The 21,469-nt window shown below is 33.7% G+C and overlaps 1 protein-coding gene across 1 annotated transcript in view; it reads right to left on the bottom strand.

The window, feature by feature from the left end:
* Positions 1-21,469, bottom strand: part of LOC125055239 (R3H domain-containing protein 2-like) — a 48,598-nt gene that overhangs the window by 22,765 nt on the left and 4,364 nt on the right. Inside the window, exons 2-6 of the mRNA XM_047657611.1 lie at positions 4,943-5,126; positions 4,254-4,329; positions 2,693-2,863; positions 1,116-1,273; positions 138-229 (exon numbers count right to left, since the gene is read on the bottom strand). Of these exons, the coding sequence (XP_047513567.1) occupies positions 138-229; positions 1,116-1,273; positions 2,693-2,863; positions 4,254-4,313 (481 nt within the window). The 5' untranslated portion in view covers positions 4,314-4,329; positions 4,943-5,126. The remainder of the gene's footprint in view (positions 1-137; positions 230-1,115; positions 1,274-2,692; positions 2,864-4,253; positions 4,330-4,942; positions 5,127-21,469) is intronic.

Below are 21,469 nucleotides of genomic sequence, written 5' to 3'. Positions count from 1 at the left end.
ATTGTAAAATCTTGTCAATACTGAAATTTCAACACAAAGGCTCAACTTGAGTATATGTAAAATCAATTAAGCAATATCATATATAATATTAGTAATGTCAAATGTCAAGATCGTTGACATTCCAAGTTTGAACTCACCAATATTGTCAAGATCAGAGCAGTCGGGACAGTCCACAGAGCAAACTATACCAGAGTCCTGTTTAATCGCGCACATGTGTTTTCGTTTACCCCTGAAAACAATATATTACCATTATCACATACAAATTCGTAAACAATGATACTAAAATATTCTGATATTTGTATGGATAGATATAGAAGATATCTACCAACCCGATATTATCATTGTTTTACCAGAAACCAAACGGGCCGCTCAAGTATTACGTAGGCAGATTTACTGCAATTTATCCTTCCCCCCCCCCCTCCCCCTCTCCTCTTGTCAGCACAAGTAAGCAAAGCTCTTAAAAATAATAGTACATAAACATATTAATTTTAGACAATGTGTCTGTAATATGTGTAACAAAGTAGATAATTAGTGTTGACGTAATCACCTTGAAAATCAACCCCCCCCCCCTATATAGTGCTTACGTAATACTTGAACGGCCCCAAACTAAGGACTTGCAGATTTCAAGCTATATGCGGTAATCACAGCCCACGTAAAGTTACACTTCGTTATCCTAAGTATACATATGGTGACAAATCGTTAGGCAACATGACTATTGCTAATAAATGATTTCGTCCAGGCAACCCTAGTAAGGAAAAATAAATACCTACTGAGGGTAAAGTACAAGATATGCATTGTTTGTCAATGGAACAAAATCAATGAAGAAACGATTTATCGCGATATTTTTTTAATCTTTTTTGACAGCCAGTAATCTTAAAAGTTGTCTTTGATGATTGAATCAAAACATTCCAAATTCGAATTACTTTAAACTTCTATAGAATATATTATGTCTATTGCTTATACACCGTTTGGTATTGTTGCTGATCTTTAAAAAAATGGATTAAAAAATCTTTGCGATGTAAGTGACAGTTTCTAGGAATAAATTATATATTTAAATATGAAAGCTATTTTAGTTCCCGTTCACAGTGAACATAAAGAGACATTATTATTAATACCTGCAGTGTGGACAAGCACACTTTCCACAGACGCAAGTAACACGAGGATTATATGAGAGAAAGTCCCTAGAGGAGTCCGAATGCGGTCTTTGTCCCAACCAACGTCGTGTGCGGAGACGTTGCTCGCTGAACCCTTCCTCCCAGCCGCCCGAGGTTATCTGAAATATTAGTTAAATCATTTATAACTAATTTCAAACCTTTCGGTACTCGGTTACTACCCTTAAACACACCACACGGTTTTATCGAGATCTATCGGTCTGTAGAGTGCTTGGAGAGAGATAAGTGAAATGCAAGCATTTCAAAATTTATCTAATATATAAAATTCTCGTGACACAATAATGAATGTTGTAACTTCACTACATAGTATAAAACAAAGTCGCTTTCTCTGTCCCTATGTCCCTTTGTATGCTTAAATCTTTGAAACTGCAAACCGAATTTTGATGCGGTTTCTTTAATAGATAGAGTGATTCAAGAGGAAGGTTTATATGTATAATAACATCCATTAAATAGTAGAGAAGTACTGTTATTTTTGAGGTTTCTAATGTGATGTCGTAAATAATTAATTTTTTCCGCTTACCTTGCAAACGCAGGCTGAACCCTACGAGTTTTATCAAAATAATGTACTAAGTATTGTACACATTGAAAAGGTCTACAGAAAAGTCCATGATGGTATATGTCTATCTCTTATGGATAACCCACAATAACTTTTTTTTGTCATTTACTTTTTACGACAAATAATGGCTAATTTTCGAAGCGATTTTAACCAATACAGCATTAATCCTTAACCAATTAAATACCTTGAATACATTGTTCATTTAATATAGATCTATATGGCCCTTTACAGCATATGATTTAAATGAATATTTCGAAGATATTACAAATTTAAAAATTGCGGGACGCAGCGCGTCGGAGGCCGCGGTTCTCCCTATACTCTATAGCACTTTGAATTTAGTATCAGCATTGCATCCGTGCGAAGCCGGGGCGGGTCGCTAGTATACAAATAAACATAAAATACTTGACTCAGCTAAATAAATAATGTATGTTTAAAATAAAAATATCGCTTCTGTTTGTTAGGGTAAATTCTAACTAGTGATATTGAGATATTTGTGATTTTTGTATTAGGTCACTTGAGTAAGTAAATATTCAGATTAACCTTTTTGTAGGTAAAACATAAAAAATACGTAGAATTTTTTTATTGCCCTCAAATAAGTCATATTTGTCCCTTTTTCGGTGGAGGAATTCTACGGAATTCAAAATCAGAGTATAGTTGAGAACTTAAAATATTTTTTTTCTTAGACTACAAATGATGTTTCTGGCAGTTTGACATATTAATACGTTTAAATATCCTTTTGCTATGAATACATTTCTATCGGCCTTAGCCCGGACTTGACTGTAACAATAACGTCTCTGAATCTCAGCCTGGGAGTTATGGAATAGACAATATACTTATGTCTACGCACAATAATATCTAAGCTGGCCGATAGGGCTGGTTTGGGCGAACTGGCTTATATTCATCTCTTTCTATTTACGCTATGGTGAAAAGAGACAGACAGAACATAGACTTTTAAACGACTTACCTGTATCTGCACTGGAATCTTCTCATCATCAATGACCTTAGTGACGCAGCGATTATGTTCCTTCTCTTTCTCATGCTCGGGGCTGCCAGGCTCGTAGGGTGAGGCTGTACGAGGGGGGGACGTAGACTCGCGAATCGCTTGGCTACGTACTAATTGCTTCGATTTAAAACTCTGAAATTATATGCAATAAAGTAAACCAATTTAATGATTAGTTCTATATCTTTACTAGCTGACCTGGCAAACGTCGTTTTGCCATGTAGGTATATCATTTATAATAAAAAATAGGGGTTGATCGTAGAGGGGTGTAAATTAGGGGTTGTATGTATTTTTTAACGCTGTATCATAAAAAAAAATATCTAAAAAAAATTTAGGGTTTGACTACTCTTAACATTTAGGGGGATGAAAAATAGATGTTGTTCGATTCTCAGACATACCCAATATACACACAAAATTTCATGAGAATCGGTCAAGCCGTTTCGGAGGAGTTTAACTACAAACACGGCGACACGAGAATTTTATATATTACTAGCTGATCCGGCAAACGTCGTTTTGCCGTGTATATCATTTATAATAAAAATAGGTGTTGATCGTAGAGAGGTGAAAATTAGGGGTTGTATGTATTTTTTAATGCTGTATCATAAAAAAATAGAAATTAAAAATTTTGTCTAAAAAATAAAAAAATAAAAATTAAGAGTGGATTACCCCTAACATTTAGGGGGATGAAAAATAGATGTTGGCCAATTCTCATAGATACCGGATAAGCACAAAAAATTTCATCAAAATCGGTCAAGCCGCTTCGGAGGAATATGGCAACGAAAACTGTGACACGAGAATTTTATATATTAGATTACGTTGAGCAGTTGGCATATTGGCTTCAGTGAGCGACACCAAGAGTCGTACGTTCGAATCACTGCTGAACCGAACCGAGTCGATATGTGTCAGGCACAGCAGGTCTATCACCTATTTGCCTATTAAGAAAAAAATATGACGTATGTAGCGAAACTGGTCTTTAGAAACATACTATGTGTCTATGAATTGAACATTCCAAGAAATGGTTGAACCATATATGGCCGGAATACTATTTAAACAAATTTTCCGTATTGTATTTATTTACTAATAACTATTTATATTCTTACTAAACCATATTCTATCGTTATATATAAGATACTAGCAGACTCGGCCAAGCGTTGCTGTGGCTAAGGTTTTATAAGGTTTTATATTACACATAGTGGTAAACTAATCAAGGGAAACGGTAGGAGAACACCAGTAATGGGGACCACCATCCATTTTGGTTGCTATGCCATTAAATTGTAGCTTAACAGCTTACTTTCAACACAGCGCCATCTGTTAATTGTGACTATCAAATAATAAACAAATATTTTGCAAAAAAATAATATTGCGGGTATAAATTGAGATGTAAGCTATCCTTTTAAGTTGGATCAAACAACACACGGTGTGCAAATTTGATTGATATCGGTTCGGTAGTTTAGGAGTCCATAGCGGACAAATAACGTGACACGTAATTTATATATATTAAGATTACTAGAAGATTAATACTCACTCTACTTCTAGTAAGCTGTGCGTCTTCGCTGGCAGTCTTTTCTACTTCTGAGTTATCCATTTTTTTACACTTTTCACTGAAACAGGTTTAGATTTTATTAAATTTCGACAAACAATTATAAACGATGGAGTTGTACTGATAGGTACAATTTACATACTAAGTTACGTATTGATGATAATGACAATTAATTCCGGTAGATGGCTCTAAAGTAAATAAATAATCTTCCATATTTATCAAAACAAATGAACATTTGGGAACGTTTAACTACTAGTGTTATAAAAAGTTTTAAAAATATGTTTAAAGTATCAAAATCTCAGGACCTATTTAATAATTCTAGCAGCTCTTTATTTATTACACGAATGATTATATTTTATTTTTAATCAATTTATCTGTATTATGCCACTCGCAGAAACAAAGTTGAGTAACGTACAAGGTTTTGTCTAATTGAATTTTTTAAATATATAATAGGGGGCAAACGAGCCTAAATAAGGCAGTCAGTAGCCCATGGACACCCATTTTTAGTGGATGTGTTGCCGGCCTTTGAGAAGTACGCTGTAACTTTTAATAGTTTGAGGTCGTATCTCTCAGGGAAGACCCCCAACGGGAGTCGATTCCATATTTCACTAGTTCTCAAAAGAAAGTCTCATAAATATGCCTATTATAAAGATACAAAATTGAATAATACCAACCTCACACACTCAGAAAAAAACGTGTTATGTACAAAGATATTGGACCTAGGTGAAGGCAACTATGAGACACTTGTTAAAGCTCCAAGTTGGGCTCGATAAGCTCGAAACTCTGCGCGGGCGCATCGTACGTCAAGCTTGCGAGCTTTTCAGTCTGTGCTTCTTCACTATTGTTGACGCCATTAATCTGAAATTTTAATATATAAATTTACTTTCCCTATGTCATGTTCTTGATCACTGTCCAATTTAATAAGGCAAAAAATAATTAACATTTCTTGAAACTATATTTAAGATTGAGTAAATAAATACGCTATTTAAATAAAAACTCGTCAAACAAAAGTGACAAAAACTTAATAAGCTTCCAAATGAATTAAACATTAAGAAGGATTTAATTTTTGACACGACGGAAACATCTTATATATACACAGTTTATTTATTCATATAAACTAGCCGACCCCACAGACACTGTATGTCTTAAATAAAAAAAAATGTAATTGAAAATCTAAACCATTCTGAAACCCAGTTTAAGACACACAAATAATTTATGGGGGAAACGAGTTTCATTACAAACACACGCATAGAAGATTACCCATATTACAAGAAAAAATAATTTAAATGAAATCTGTGACATAGCTTAAAATAGGGTAGAGCGGGGCTAGTTGAGCATAGGGGCAAGTTGGGCAATCGAAATATCTCGGAAACTATTCAACTTACGCGGGAGTAGCAAATAGCAAAAAGAAGAAGTCGTAGGTCGAGGGGTAATCATCGCACTATAGCTAGTGGCAGCTCGACGAGTGAGTGAAGTGTCACGGCGTTTTGTTTATTTTGTGACCAAAAAGTAAAAACATTGTTTATCGCAAGTTTTCGTCTGTCTTTGTCTAATGTTCTCTGTTTTCAATCAGGACAGTGTTAATCTTCCAGAAGATTATTATATTTTTGATTTGTAAATAGGATTTGGGTCTAATTCTAGGCATTTTTTTACAATCCCACTTTTCTTTTAAAATTCCGGGTTGGGGTAAGTTGAGCAACTATAGCTCAACTAACTCCACGACTTAAACAACTGATGAGTAATGAATCTTTTATTTTTGTTTGGATGCTTACAAGAGAAGGAGATGTTCTTACACTACTGAATACTTAAATAATGCTGCAAAGGCTGTCCACGATGAGGGAAAAAGTGTGAATACCGCCGCTAAAGAATTCGGTATGGGTTGACTTTTAAATAAATTAAATGAAGGTGATGGTTCATTTATGGGCTATACAACACCGAGGGAAGTATATCCTCCCTCACAGGAGGACTGTTTGAAAAAATACTTGCTACAAATGGAATTTTTCTCCAAAAGACGACCATCGCCTTGCCTAAGAGTGTGCTGCTAAATTTGGCATTGAAATTCCACCCAGCTGAATTGCAAATAATATGGCCGGAAAATAATGGTTGATTATGTTTTTAAAACAAAAAAATCGTAGCTATCCATACAAAAACCCGAACCCACCAGCCTTGGTAATCTTTTTCAGGAATTATCGGAAGTAATGGATAGATATGGATGCTCATGTTTTGTTGTTCTAGTTTCGGGTAATTATACAAAGAAAATTTCTTTAAGTTTTGTTGTTCTGTCAATAAAAGACTATAAATAAAAAGCTGACTGTCTAACACATATTTTACTTCATCTCAAGTTAACATAGAACCCATGGTTTGGCCTAGACATTCTTAGTGCTCAACTTGCCCCATACCCTTGCTCAACTTACCCCACCTATGGGGCACATTGAGCATACTTGACTTTTTGCATTTAAACATCTGTAGCTATTATATTGGACTTGTTACAAAAAAATACTATGGACACTTTTGTTAAGAGATAAATTACTAATCCATCAGGACACATAACAACTCATTGAGACTTATCATTGAGGAGCTATATCCAAGCAAGTGAAAAATTGCTCAACTAGCCCCGCCCTACCCTACTAGCAAAACCTCCACAATGTAAATACTAAGAGAAGAATTGACACATTACGACACAGTGAACAAATTGAATCAAGATAGAGCTAAAGATAAGAGTGATAGTACGTAATAAGGAAGAAAAAAACGTGTGGCACTAACCACTCTACCTGACTTAGACTAACACGCCTATACGTACAGGCTGCATCGGCCGCGCTTACGCTACGTCACTAATCTCGCCAGAGAGATGTGAATACGCAGTATGCGTTCTGTCCCGCTCTAACGCATATTGGCCGCATCTATATTACGTCATCGTGTGTTAGGCTTTAATTTTCGTTACGGAATTTCTTGATTCGGTCGCCGCGCTCAAATCTATGCAATAGCTTAAAAAAACTTTATTACATACACAATAAAAAATGATGTTTTATTAAAAGAGAAAGTGCACTAGGCCTTCACTAAAATTTCCTTTGTCGTGGGCAGCTAGATACAATTTTATAAACTGTTTCAGCATAAAAATATAACAAAGTAACATTTTCCCATATATTACTCGCTTCCAGCATCAGCCCTTTTGTAAGTTTTGGCAAGATCGCAACCTTAATAGAATATTGCATTCAAATTGCATAAACGTTAGGAATCCCGTAAAAAATAAATTAATTTTAAGTATATCGTGTTTATACAGGAGCTATTACAGGAGACTTAATTCCATAATATGTATGTTAATCTACCATCAGCATTGCAAGGACACGATTTGTGCAAGTTGCATATATTGTGTGCATTCATGACATTAACAAAAGACGGGAAACAATATTTTATAGCTATCACTTTTCGCACGACATCGCGCTGTTAGTATGTTTCCATTGTTTCACGGTTAAGTTGCCGCACTAATACGAAAATATCATACAAAGTTAATAAAATAATAAAAAGTATTACAATAGTATAATTGGGTAGAGAATAAAAGAACCGTGTATTTGACGTTCTGGATTAGAAATTGTTTTGTTATGAAAATATTTTAAATCTTCTTTTAAATTCAAGTCTTTTTTATAGTGGTAGACTATTTATTTGTTATTCGTTTTATATATATCCATTCCTTATTTATTATTTTATATAATAAACCTATAATAATACAATTTATTACGAGTTCATGTAATTTAAGTAAATACACTTTTGTGGTAGTAAACGTCCGAAAACAATAAACTACTTTTCAGAAATAAACGAAAGTTTAAAGAGTTAAAAACAAATTAATCCGTACTAATTTAGTTTGTCTTGGTTACTATAATAATCGATTTTGATTACCGTCTCGATTATTACTTGACTGTGGCTACAGACTTCTTTTATGTGGCTTCCCAATTGAAAAAAGAATTAATATAATGTCCTCACTAAACCTTTTTTAATACATTGAATAAAAATATAATTTATTCATGTAGCTTTATGTACTATTATAAGCGTCAGTAAAGGATGCTGCTAAATTTATCTTTACGTCTAGTTTTCAAATCAAGATAGTAGAACGAGTTCTAGAATTGAAGACCTATTTTAGATAAGAAATGGCAATAAACTTCTCGTCACTCTTGTAAATGGTCAAGGTTTTTTACAAAATGTTTGTAAGCACCTGCAACCATTACATCACGCTGCCCCATCACATCACGCTCCCCTATCACATCACGCATCCCCCATCATCACATGTTAAAACAGTTTAGCTGAGTTGAGCTGGTGGATCCAAGATTGAATGGTTAGTTCTTTTAGCGGTTAATTAATGTAATTAAATAAAAAATAATTAATCAATAGAATAACCAAACACTTCACCTCTAACAGCAAGGCGTGGTGAAATAGAAGCACTAACATTACTATGGGATCACGCAAATCGTATCAAGGCAGAAAACACTTAGTAATGTAGTGCGGTGTGAACTGTGAAGTATTATAGGACGTCTTAGGGCAAGATCTATAGAGCGCACTTAGACTTTGCTCAGACTTAACTTTCGAGTTAAGTCACAGTCGGTATTTATAGAGCAAACTGAGATGATGATGATCTCTCTGAGACCCGAGTACTAGCTTAGCTTAATCTTAAGTCTACGAAATCGACGACTTACCAAGAACTTTGACTATAAGCCTAACAAAAATAATGACCTAAAGTTTACTTAACCATCATATCTTTTACTTGGCTTTTTATTTTTGTCGGTTTTTAAGTGCATTCTATAGATCCTGCGCTTAATTCCATGCCGTTCGACATTGGAAACGCACACATCCCTGACCTCACGTCAACGTCCCACTGTCAAGTTCACGATGCTATGCGTCACCAAAATGCTCTAGCGATAAAACACCCTTCCATTGGTAATCATGGGATTACTCACAACACTGCGGTTGACCTATGAGTCAAATGTCTGCAGCAAAAGACCTTTTTCATAAAAAATAGCGCTAGAAACCTCAATTGATGTCTAATTTGTATTTATTTCATTATACAGTAGATTAGCCTCATATACGGCACATAGATTTTTGAGTTTTAAACTATGTTCTATTTATCTGGTCACTGAATACACCGGAATCTTTTTCCTTCTTTCGAGTTCATGGTTCTTATAGTTTCTTTAATGAGTTTTTCAGGCATTATGTTTGAGTGTATTGATATTTTTTTCGCGTGATATTATAACTATCACTCGGAGTTTTCCACTTATACATAGTTCGACTTTAACTCTGTAGAGCCGGGGTAGAATGGTGTAGACTGTAGAGCGAGGGACAGTTCAAAATGGCGACATTCGGAGGAGGCCTTTGTCGAACGACAAGCTGATTAATATATGGAGTATACGAAAATTGTCTATCCATGTATGGTTTTACAGCTTTTAAAATTCTCATTAATACAATTTCATTCAAAGATAGACATTAATCATTGTAATTTTTTACAATTAAGATGAGTTAATTATAATTACCTCATGTTTCAGAGCTAAAACGCTTGAATCAGTTTAAGTAACCAAATAAAATCAAACATTCAATTGCGATTCAAAATCAAGTACCACAGAAAAAAATCACCAAAATCATACCTTAAAAAATGTAAGCACCAACTACCGCGCCCGAGAAATCTGTCTATTATTAAAACCTGTATCGATTTGTTACAAGGGTCGTTTTAATTGTATAAAAACTGTAAATTGTTGTAGAAAAACTATACTAATTACAGCAATAAAAGCTTATTTTTTTAGTAATAAATAAATCGTTTATTTGCAAATAAAGTGGGACATTCAGATCGATTAATAATAAAAATCCCCACAATCAGCAATATAAAAATAGGCATGCAAATTATCATAGTCTCATATAATAGGTTAAGTTATTTATTTGTTGTCAAACTTATGGTCTGAATACTAGCCCACACTATGAAGGCCTTGCTTTTGAACATTTGTTTTATCGTTTGTGCAAATAATAATTGCGCACAGTAATAAAAAAATCCAATAATATGTATGTATATCCGTTGCCTAGTACCTATAACACAAGCTTCACCAGCTTAGCATGGGACTAGGTCAATTGGTGTAAATTGTCAAAAAAAAAAAATAACCCACGGGAATTGAACTCATGGTTGAAGGCAACTCCTAAAGCCGTGTGAACTAAAGAAACCAGATATCATCGTCAGACTATATGAAAAGTGGAACTTCGCCCAGTTTTAAAACCCATACGAGAGAGAGGGAAAGAGAATCAGAAATGAGTCTTAGCGCGAACTATTACTCTCTTATGTCAAAATCAATACATCTTTGACGTACCGAAGTCAGACTTAGCTCTAAACTTACCTTCAGATTCTTCCACAGACAGCTAATCAAATTGAATGTAATATTTGTTGATATATAAAATTCATTGAGAGAAATTTAGGCTTAGTGCTAATCTCATGTCTGACGTTGTAGGTTCGAATCCCGGATGATAAAGATATAGAAATCTAACACCCGCGCGTAAAATGTCGTAGCTCCACTGTTTTTTTTTTCAAATAATAAATAACACATATAACTAAGTAAATACTTTTCTCACTTTTCTATTTTAATCGTATTGTTACAATATATATATATAATATGTATATATATATATGTAGTATACGAAAGATTTCATTAAAACATAGACATTAATCATTGTTATTTTTTACAATTACTATGAATTAATTATAATTACCACATGTTTCAGAGCGTTTTAAATTGCATTAGCAATCCAGTTTAAAATCTTTAAAGTAACCAAATAAAATCAAACATTCAACTGCGATTCAATATCAGTACCTACTACAGAAAAAAACACCATAATCATACCATAAAAAAATGTATAAGCACTAACTACCGCGCCCGAGAAATCTGTCTATTATTAAAACCTGTATCGATTTGTTACAAGGGTCAAACCCTAGGGTTTACAGGGGTTGTTTTTAGGACATAAAGGGTAGGAAATGTACCATGACACTGAACTCATAAAACACAACCTTGGATGTGGCATATGGTTTTGTTGGCGTCTGCTCAAATGTAGTTATTTTCAATAATGACAACGTAAAAAAATATTGCTGTCCAATGTTTCACAGATGTTGGAGAAAATTAAAATATAGTTTACAGTTTGTTTTAATGGCGTACTGTGAGTTTCAGGTACCTATTTTAATAGTTTAGTCAAGATTTTTCTTTCATCCTCTATTACCACAATAAACGTGAATATAAACTATACATACTAGATGTAGTGTAGTAAACTTGGGAACGTTATGCGGAGACTGCACGAAAAAAACGTAAAATCGGATATCTTAATAATTAACAATACATTTTGAATAACTTTAGAAGCGTGAATGTCATTAGAAGTAAAGGAAAGGATATTGTTCTAATAGAACATGCAGTAAACTGTGTAATCTTTATATATATAATTCTTCTGTGAGTGTGTATGTCACTGAACTTCTCTCAAACGACTGGACCGATTTTGATGAAATTTTTTGTGTGTGTTCAAGGGGATCTGGGAATGGTTTAGATTCACAAATCAGCCCGCCATATGGCGCTGCAGTCGGTACTTTCATACTTTGCTTTACTAATTGCTTGAAATATCATGCAGGACAACGTCTGTCGGGTCCACTAGTATATATAAAAAAATCCATAGCTTCAAGCTGCCAAATAATATTGACGTATTACTTATTTATATATAGCTTTCTTTAGATTGCATACGTAATATTTTTATGACTGATATTATAATTTACATGTTATGCCCCTATTTTTATATCAGAAGTGGAAATGCATCTGAGCGTCCCCTGCCCCCGTAAGTAGCTAAGGTATGTGGGGCTCGAATTTCAACAGGGTTTCTGCATTTTCAGACATTGGGCCCATCACTAAAACCACTTTGTGTAGTCTACAAGACTGCGACCCCGCTTCTAAAGCTTCAGGGTCGCGCCCGCATTCTAACGGTGCAAGTTCCATGCCCAAAAAATAAAAATTAAAAACCATTACAATTTTTGAAGTTATGACTTCTTTTGGCGCGTAAGGGAAAAATAATGAGAGTAAATGTTTAAGATGCGCGCGCACACCGTCACTAAAAACTGACACCTTGAAGTTAGCTATTCAACATTTTTTTAAAGTTAAACTTCTTTTGGCGCGTTAGGGAAAATTGATTAGAGTATTTTTTTATCTATGTATTGTTAGTGTCGTTTTTTCTACAAACGTAGAAAAAGGCGAAAGATTTTTTTTTTTAAAGATTTTTATCTTGTTACGCCAAAGAAGTATAACTTCTAAGGAGTGTACGTAAGTAAACACACGTTTATTTAAACATCTATTAAAGGAGAAGGGCGTAGGGCGTATACTGATGCGTAATTTTAATCTTACGAGGTAAGTTTTAAGCATTGTACTTACGTAGTCATATACCATATCTAAAATATCATCATCCGGAAACATCATTTAGGGTTGACCAGTACTTGTTTTCGTCCCTATTGAGGTTAACGGTCGAAATACACGAGATCAGATAAATTTTAGGGTTTAAGCTATTTATAGAATATTTTGAAAATTCAAGTTTTCATCGTTTAATAATTTCGGCAAAATGATGTAAACATAAATTTAAAAAAAAAACAGAATTTAGGTAATTTCAAATAACTGCATATCTGCGAAACAAAAAGTTTAATAAAAGTCAAAAACCACAAATTGTTTAAATTAAAAAAAAAACTTTTATTTTATTTTGATCTAGTTTACACCCGATTGATTTTTCTTTGATCCTTAAACAGTAATCGTTATGTTAAACCTATTTACATACTATGGCATTGCTCAGGATTTTTTTTTGAAAATGTCGTATTTTTTATTAATTTATTAACACATCGTTGCATACAGAAATATAATACAATTGACATAATTAAATGAAAAGGATGGCAACTGGCAGCCTAATCGCTTTCAAGCGATCTCTTCCAGACAACCACTAGTTTTATCACGAATATACTAACTGACGCGGCCAGGGTTGTTTGCTATTTAAAATTTTCTGGACCAAATTCGTTCGTAGAAAATTCCTCTATTATATGCTAGGAATTTTACATGAAAAAATCTAAGCTTAGGCAATGTTGGCACGTAACCATTATCAAGATAGAGCCAGTAAACAGTACCTTAGATCGGCGATAACACAAGGTCGGGGCCGAATGATTCATCGCTATGTATACACTTTCAACCCTCGGAATAAAAAATTACTTTTATATCTGTGACGTCATAGGTTGTATATTAGACAAATAAGGTTGGAAAGGGCGATGTGTCATCTCTTAGAAGCATTTAATGCCCCATTATATAATAAAAATCCTGTTCTGGGGGCGATAAATTAACTATAATTATAGCAACACTTGGACATATGACGACAATGAGAATCAATATTGACATCTTAAGTGTTGCCATTTGCAAAAATAATTTAAATTAGAAAATCCTGGACCTTAAAAAAATAAGGTTGGAAAGGGCGATGTGTCATCTCTTAGAAGCATTTAAAGCCCCATTATATAATAAAAATCCTGTTCTGGGGGCGATAAATTAACTATAATTATAGCAACACTTCTACATATGACGACAATGAGAATCAATATTGACATCTTAAGTGTTGCCATTTGCAAAAATTATTTAAATTAGGAAATCCTGGACCTTAAAAAAAATAAGGTTGGAAAGGGCGATGTGTCATCTCTTAGAAGCATTTAAAGCCCCATTATATAATAAAAAACCTGTTCTGGGAGCGATAAATTAACTATAATTATAGGCAACACTTGGACATATGACGACAATGAGAATCAATATTGACATCTTAAGTGTTGCCATTTGCAAAAATAATTTAAATTAGAAAATCCTGGACCTTAAAAAAATAAGGTTGGAAAGGGCGATGTGTCATCTCTTAGAAGCATTTAAAGCCCCATTATATAATAAAAATCCTGTTCTGGGGGCGATAAATTAACTATAATTATAGCAACACTTGGACATATGACGACAATGAGAATCAATATTGACATCTTAAGTGTTGCCATTTGCAAAAATAATTTAAATTAGAAAATCCTGGACCTTAAAAAAATAAGGTTGGAAAGGGCGATGTGTCATCTCTTAGAAGCATTTAAAGCCCCATTATATAATAAAAATCCTGTTCTGGGGGCGATAAATTAACTATAATTATAGCAACACTTCTACATATGACGACAATGAGAATCAATATTGACATCTTAAGTGTTGCCATTTGCAAAAATTATTTAAATTAGGAAATCCTGGACCTTAAAAAAAATAAGGTTGGAAAGGGCGATGTGTCATCTCTTAGAAGCATTTAAAGCCCCATTATATAATAAAAAACCTGTTCTGGGAGCGATAAATTAACTATAATTATAGCAACACTTCTACATATGACGACAATGAGAATCAATATTGACATCTTAAGTGTTGCCATTTGCAAAAATTATTTAAATTAGGAAATCCTGGACCTTAAAAAAAATAAGGTTGGAAAGGGCGATGTGTCATCTCTTAGAAGCATTTAAAGCCCCATTATATAATAAAAAACCTGTTCTGGGAGCGATAAATTAACTATAATTATAGGCAACACTTGGACATATGACGACAATGAGAATGAATATTGACATCTCAAGTGTTGCCATTTGCAAAAATAATTTAAATTAGAACATAAAAAATCTATGTACATATAATATGATTATTGTACTTAAGTACGTACTAAGATTGTAGACCAATTATCAAGCCCTATTTGAATTTTCTATTTTCTTCTTAATTTTGTTTTTAAGTACATATTATTATTGTAGTGTCGCTTCGATGGACGTAGAAATGTGTCCAATTTGTGTTCTACCGTCACATAAAGTTTTTTTTTTAAATAAAATAAATTAACTTGTGGCTATGTTTATTTTATAGTTCAAGCAGTAAAAAGTAATAAATTCTCAATTTTTTTAATTTAGTATAGTGTGCCATATTTTATTGACGAAATATAATAAACGATAAAAAATATACTTTAATTTTTTGTAGTAAGAATTTTCTTAACATATTTTAAATCGGCTATTTCATTGCTTAATCCTCATACGTATGTGCTTCAACACTTGTTTCTGAATGTCATCCTAAGAAGCAGATACTTATAGCGATAATATCAACTAAATTTACACTTGTATTGTGAATGGATTAGCGTAGTAGCGGGAAGCGTAGCGGAAAGAGAGTCATTATAGTTTGACAGGAATCATCTTATTTTTTATTCACAAAAGCTTGCCAACGCTCCGCACACTGACTGACATAGGTACAAGATAAATTAAAATCAATTTTAATTGGTGACAAGCATTTATAGGCAAACAAAACATACACGAAGAGAAAACATAAATACATCGATTCATCTTAATATATATAAATTACGTGTCACGTTGTTTGTCCGCTATGGACTCCTAAACTACCGAACCGATTTCAATCAAATTTGCACACCGTGTGCAGTTTGATCTAACTTAAAAGGTAAGATAGCTTACATCTCAATTTATACCCGCAATATTATTTTATAGCAAAATATTTGTTTATTATTTGATAGTCACAATTCTAACAGATGGCGCTGTGTTGAAAGTACCAACGTTTCACATAAGCTACAATTTAATGGCATAACCACCAAAAAAGCATGGAGGATTGGTGTTCTCCTGCCGTTTCTCTTGAAAAGTTTACTACTATGTAATATATCAAAAATCTTAGCCACAGCAACGCTTGGCCGAGTCTACTAGTAAATTATAAAAACTAAAGGAGAATTATTGATACTCAATATGAAGAAGTAGAAGTAGTGGGCTGATCAATTTTAAAGAAAGCATTGTTAAGTGCCTATCTTGTACCGATCCGCTGTTTTGCTGGTATTTTAGATTTTTATTATTTATTCGAGTTACGAATTAGATTTTTTTTCTGCTTAACAATAATTTCTGGTATTTTTATTTTTATTGGATTTTTCACGTTTACCTAAATTGTTATACATGACGCGTAAATAATGATTGCCACCCTGACTTTAATGTTGAGCTCCGCGCCTCGGATATGGATAGAGAAACAGCCTCGGATATGGATAGAGAAACATCGAATACAGAAACGTCGGAATCGGTATCACTATTGGATGTTACAGAGTACCAGCGCTGAGATCCGTTTCAACCAATACACTAAGAAAAAAAAAAGATTTTTGCCTTTGTGTTGAGCACACACTTTATGTCTTAGGGTAAGATTCAGAGTATACTATACGCTAAGTAGTGATTCTGATGTTACATTGACATATTTGTATATCACATATAACACAACTTTCCACAGTTTCAGTTACAATCTATTGTTCTAAAATATGACAAATTACCGTGACCATAAAATTTGCCAAAACTAATATTACACTTACAAAATGAGAAAATTAACGTACAAATTGCACATTTAACTTAATAATTAGACATGTGGGCGTGACTAAATAAATTAAACCCAATAATTAAAAAAAATATTATACCATTATACACTAGATTTACTATCGTCTGTGAATTAAATATGTATTGAAAACAGATTATCTAAAAACAAAACAATATGCGATGCAGGCTTGCAAGTGGGTGACCTATATCGAGGGGTCGATGTACGGGGCGAGGGTTGGAGGGAGCGTACAGGACCCGGCGACCTACTAAACTCACCTAGGATACATCGATCTAGGACCTATAGGTAATTAATATAACGCAATCCAACCAGTCATAAGCTTTATTCAAGTAAAAGTATATGACGTATTTATAAGCAATAATAGCTAAAGTCCTGGCTTAGATTTATAAAATCTTATATCTCTCTTATATTACATAGGGATCGCAATCGCTATGAGGATCGTTTTTGATTATCAATATCGTCATAATCAAAGTGTGGTGGCCAATTTGCAATATACTTACTGTAATAATTGTTAATTTAGCGCCATCAGAGCAAGTTTTTTATTTTATTGGTCGGATTTTAAATACTAAGGACGACACTTTAGTATCTGGCTGAGAAGCTGGTTTGGTTTTAAAAACTACGAAATCTTTTACAAAAACGGAATATAATAATAATAATCATTATGAGAGCTTTGTTGCCATAATATATAACAAAATCGTTCCTCTTTAAAACTTGTATTGGCCCATGACAGAACAAATCTAATGTTGCCACTATAAGCTTATTAATCGTTAATTAATTTGCGCTCAAAGTGATTTGATAAACATGAATTTATCCAAAACACGATTCCACTCAAATATTTCACTTTAAAAACAATATAATTTTAAGTGGATACTTCATAGTTTTAAAATAACACAACAAAATAATGGTCAAATGACCTGGGCGCATTTGTGATGAGCATATCTCAAAATTACCGAAGGGCACAGCCTGTTATAATAATCCTTTAACTATTCGTTTTTTTCGTGAAAGTTATACATAACCTTTTTAAACAGAATCGTGTTTTAAAAATCATCATAATGGAAAATTGCATCTTCTATTCGATCCTTATCTCAAAACCAAACAAATAACTTCGTCACAAATGCATTCGATAGGAGACCAACCAAATCCCTAGGATTGTGATGTCCCGCGCGTGTGCCGTGCCCCAATGACCTCGTAACCGTACGTGCGATTCACGTATTATCTAGGTTCATATTATCCAGGTGAATTATGTCTGGATGACCACTATATTGTTTATACTTCAGATATTTCGACAGTCTTAAAGCCAAGCGAAAAAGATTCGCTTGGCTTTCGGGAGAGATTCAAAGAATTAGCGCTAAGACTCCGGAGAGAATTAAAGAGATGTAAAACGAACATACGTTGTAATTACTTAGCAGTAAGTCGCGTCAGAATCTTATGGCCGATTTACATTATCTTAGTGTTTAGGAGAGTATTTTAGTACAACTTGAAAGGCAAGTTCTTTAGTGCTTTAGTGCGTTGCGAGTGAACGTTTACATTTCTTCCAGTAGAGTATCATTACAGCGCCACAATTAACGCGCAACGACGTCGGCAAATACGCTCTATTCTACGCAAAATACTAACTGTAGTTATGGAACAAATAGAAGACGAGATTTTATTCGAAATAAATAAACTAAATATAAATAATAAACAAAATAGCTTCTTTTAAGGCAGTGTATGCCAATTGCCTAGCCGGTTTGTTTTTGTATAAATTGTTTTTAACGTTCCACAAATATTCGTGAACAACATATTCAGACACAAATTTGATAGTTGTATCTTCCGACCATTTAGCCATCTTTAAAAATCAAAAAACACGCACGCGTTTCACAGCACTTATGCACTCTCCTAAAGATTTGACTAAATTACGTGTTTACACACAACGAGGGAAGATCTCGGGGGGTGCGCGGGCGCGGGAGGGGTATCACTTGAAACAAAAATAAAAAGCGATTCTAAATTGATTCAACTTGAAAGTCAAGTAAAACCGTACTAAAGCAAGTAGCGTTTACATGTTTCAACTAAAGTACTATCCTAAAGCACTCTCCTAAACACTAAGATAATGTAAATCGGCCTTTAATCGGCCTTTACACTTAGTCGAGTAAAGAAATGTGTCAACGAAGACAGTATTACAATTACTATTCAGGTAAAGTGATTCAATAAGTAAAAAATAGCCCATATTCTTGTACAATAATTACATTAAGTTTTTGATATTATTGTATGTATTTAGTATACACAACCTCCGACGGATTGAAGGTCTCAAACAAAGCGATACACTAAAATCAGGAATAATAAATAATAACCAAATTGTATTTCTATACTGACCCACCGTATTCTCCAGATTTAGCCCCAGCGACTTTCCTGTTCTTAGACCTCAAGAGAATTCTCGTTGGACAATATTGCGCCAACGGAAGCCTATTTTGAGGCTAAAGACAAATCGTACTATAAAAATGATATCAAAACATTGTAAGACCGCTATATCAGTTGTATCGCTCTCGAAGGCAACTATATTAAATTATCAAATCAAATTCTATCAAAAACATTTTTTTCTATATTAGCCTACGAACTTTTCAGCGTTAAATATTATTGCATAGAATAATTTACGCTAACCTTCCTTCTCCTTTTATGATTGTATTAACAGGCAGAATTGGTAGGTACTGATAGATAACAATATATATGTTAACGTAAAATTGTAAACACCGTTAGATTGTAATCTATCTCGCGAGATTATAAACTGTCGAAAGATTGTGAACCTCAACGAACTGCTTACAATTTAACGTATTATTATTCGGTAGATTGTACTACACTAACTTAGTTATCATTCAAACTTCTTTGGTCAATTACAGATTAATTTTACTTCCCAACAATTGCATATAACTACGTTAAATTGTAAGCAGTTCGTTGAGGTTCACAATCTTTCGACAGTTTACAATCTCGCGAGATAGATTACAATCTAACGGTGTTTACAATTTTACGGTGACATATATATAACAAAGAAAAGCACGCAGTATTCAACCATTATTACGAGGCATGTTACAGCTATAAAAACCAATATAAAAATATAATACTAGGAACTTTTTCTTTAACGAGATACAGTACTTGAGATAATCTGTGGAATTACTGGAGTGATTAAAAAAAACTTTAACCAATCAACGGCATTATTAGTGACAAAGACAAATAATATTGTGATTATAAATTTCTAAACATCTTTCGCGCGTCAAGTAATTTATTAGTTTACGAAAAGATCTCAAATGTTCCCAAACCCAATACGCCCTTGAGCAAGCATGTCGATCGAGTTCATACGTCATTGTGAACTTTACCGCGTCTATTTTCGCGCCTGTGACGCGTGCGCACCGCTGATGGATTCGTGCAGCGTAAAAAACGTGTGGGATTATTTATATTTCGGCTTTGTATGCGAAATATTATGCAAAACAATTGTTGCTATAAACGAAATTTTAAAAGAAAATTATTTTTATAATTCATTCACAGAAGTAATCATAAAATCACTCTAAGAATTGGTGGTCTATTACGCAGTTTTTATAAAAGGGTTTTTTTTATTAACTTACGGGACGCCCAGAAGCCGCCCGGCAGTAATCGCATCCCATGTCCATTGGACACCAATTTTAGTGGGTGAGTTGCCGGGATTTGAGAGAGGAGTATACTCTTTTAACGCTGCCATGATTCGGAGAGGAGGTGGTGAGCTTCCTGGAGTCCCACACACATTAAACGAAACACCTGTGTGAGCCAATTCTCTGTAGTTTTCAGTGGGAAAGTGACATTTCCCCGATCGTATCGGCTCATTCGGCTGCTAATGCAGTATGACACTCCCACTAGTTGGTATTTTCAAAATTTAAATAGTACCTACCCGCATAAAAACTGCAACGCGGTAATAATTGCTTATAAGTGATTCTAGATCTGCATTAAGTTGTTTTATAATTATTATAGCTTAAAATTTATCTATTTACTTGTATGTTGTCCAACACTTATAATAGGAAATCCAAATATATTTTTCAGTTTTACAAACAAGTGCCTACGCGAACTTCATTTCGCCTTAATATGATTTTACTAAGCCTACCTTTTTAGTAGCTACATACCAACAAATATAACATTTTGCTTATGTAGAGTCCAAGGTCAGAATTACAGAAAAAGAAAAGTGGCTTTTAGGTTCTACCGTCAATTTTTTCCGATTTCTCTTAATCCATAAAAATAACTACAAGTCGAATTGGTCCAGCCATATTCAAGTTTTGAGCTTTGCTATATATTTTGCGATTTATTTTTATTTTTATAGAATAGATCGTGTATCCGTTCAAAAAAAACATTTATTTAATTGTAGTCGCGTATATCAATATCAAACCTATGTTCTACTATCCTACCCAGACGTCGCGACCTGATATAGTGGATTTATAATTAGAAATTAGGTAGCCTGAGAAATCGATAAAATCACCTTTTCCGTTGCAGCTATTTCAGATAGTAGGTAAAATAGATCAATCGACCCGTGGTTATATGCAACGGTTTGATAATGTGTTTTAAGAATGAACCTAGAACAATGCGTAAAACGAATGGTAATATTTTTATGAAAACACCAGCATTTCGTATTAATAAAGAGTATAAACACGATGAACTACCAAAAGGATTTTCAAACGGTTCACCAATAAATAGTAAATAAGTAATTCATTATGGTTTTGAGTACTACCAATTGTTAAAGAGGTCGCAAATAATCTTAACCAGAAGTTGCGAGCGGTAAACAGTGTTAACTAT

Source organism: Pieris napi, chromosome 13 (genome assembly GCF_905475465.1).
Source record: "Pieris napi chromosome 13, ilPieNapi1.2, whole genome shotgun sequence".
Taxonomy (NCBI): domain Eukaryota; kingdom Metazoa; phylum Arthropoda; class Insecta; order Lepidoptera; family Pieridae; genus Pieris; species Pieris napi.
Note: the sequence above shows the minus strand (reverse complement) of the source record. Positions and strands in the feature narration are given on the sequence as shown.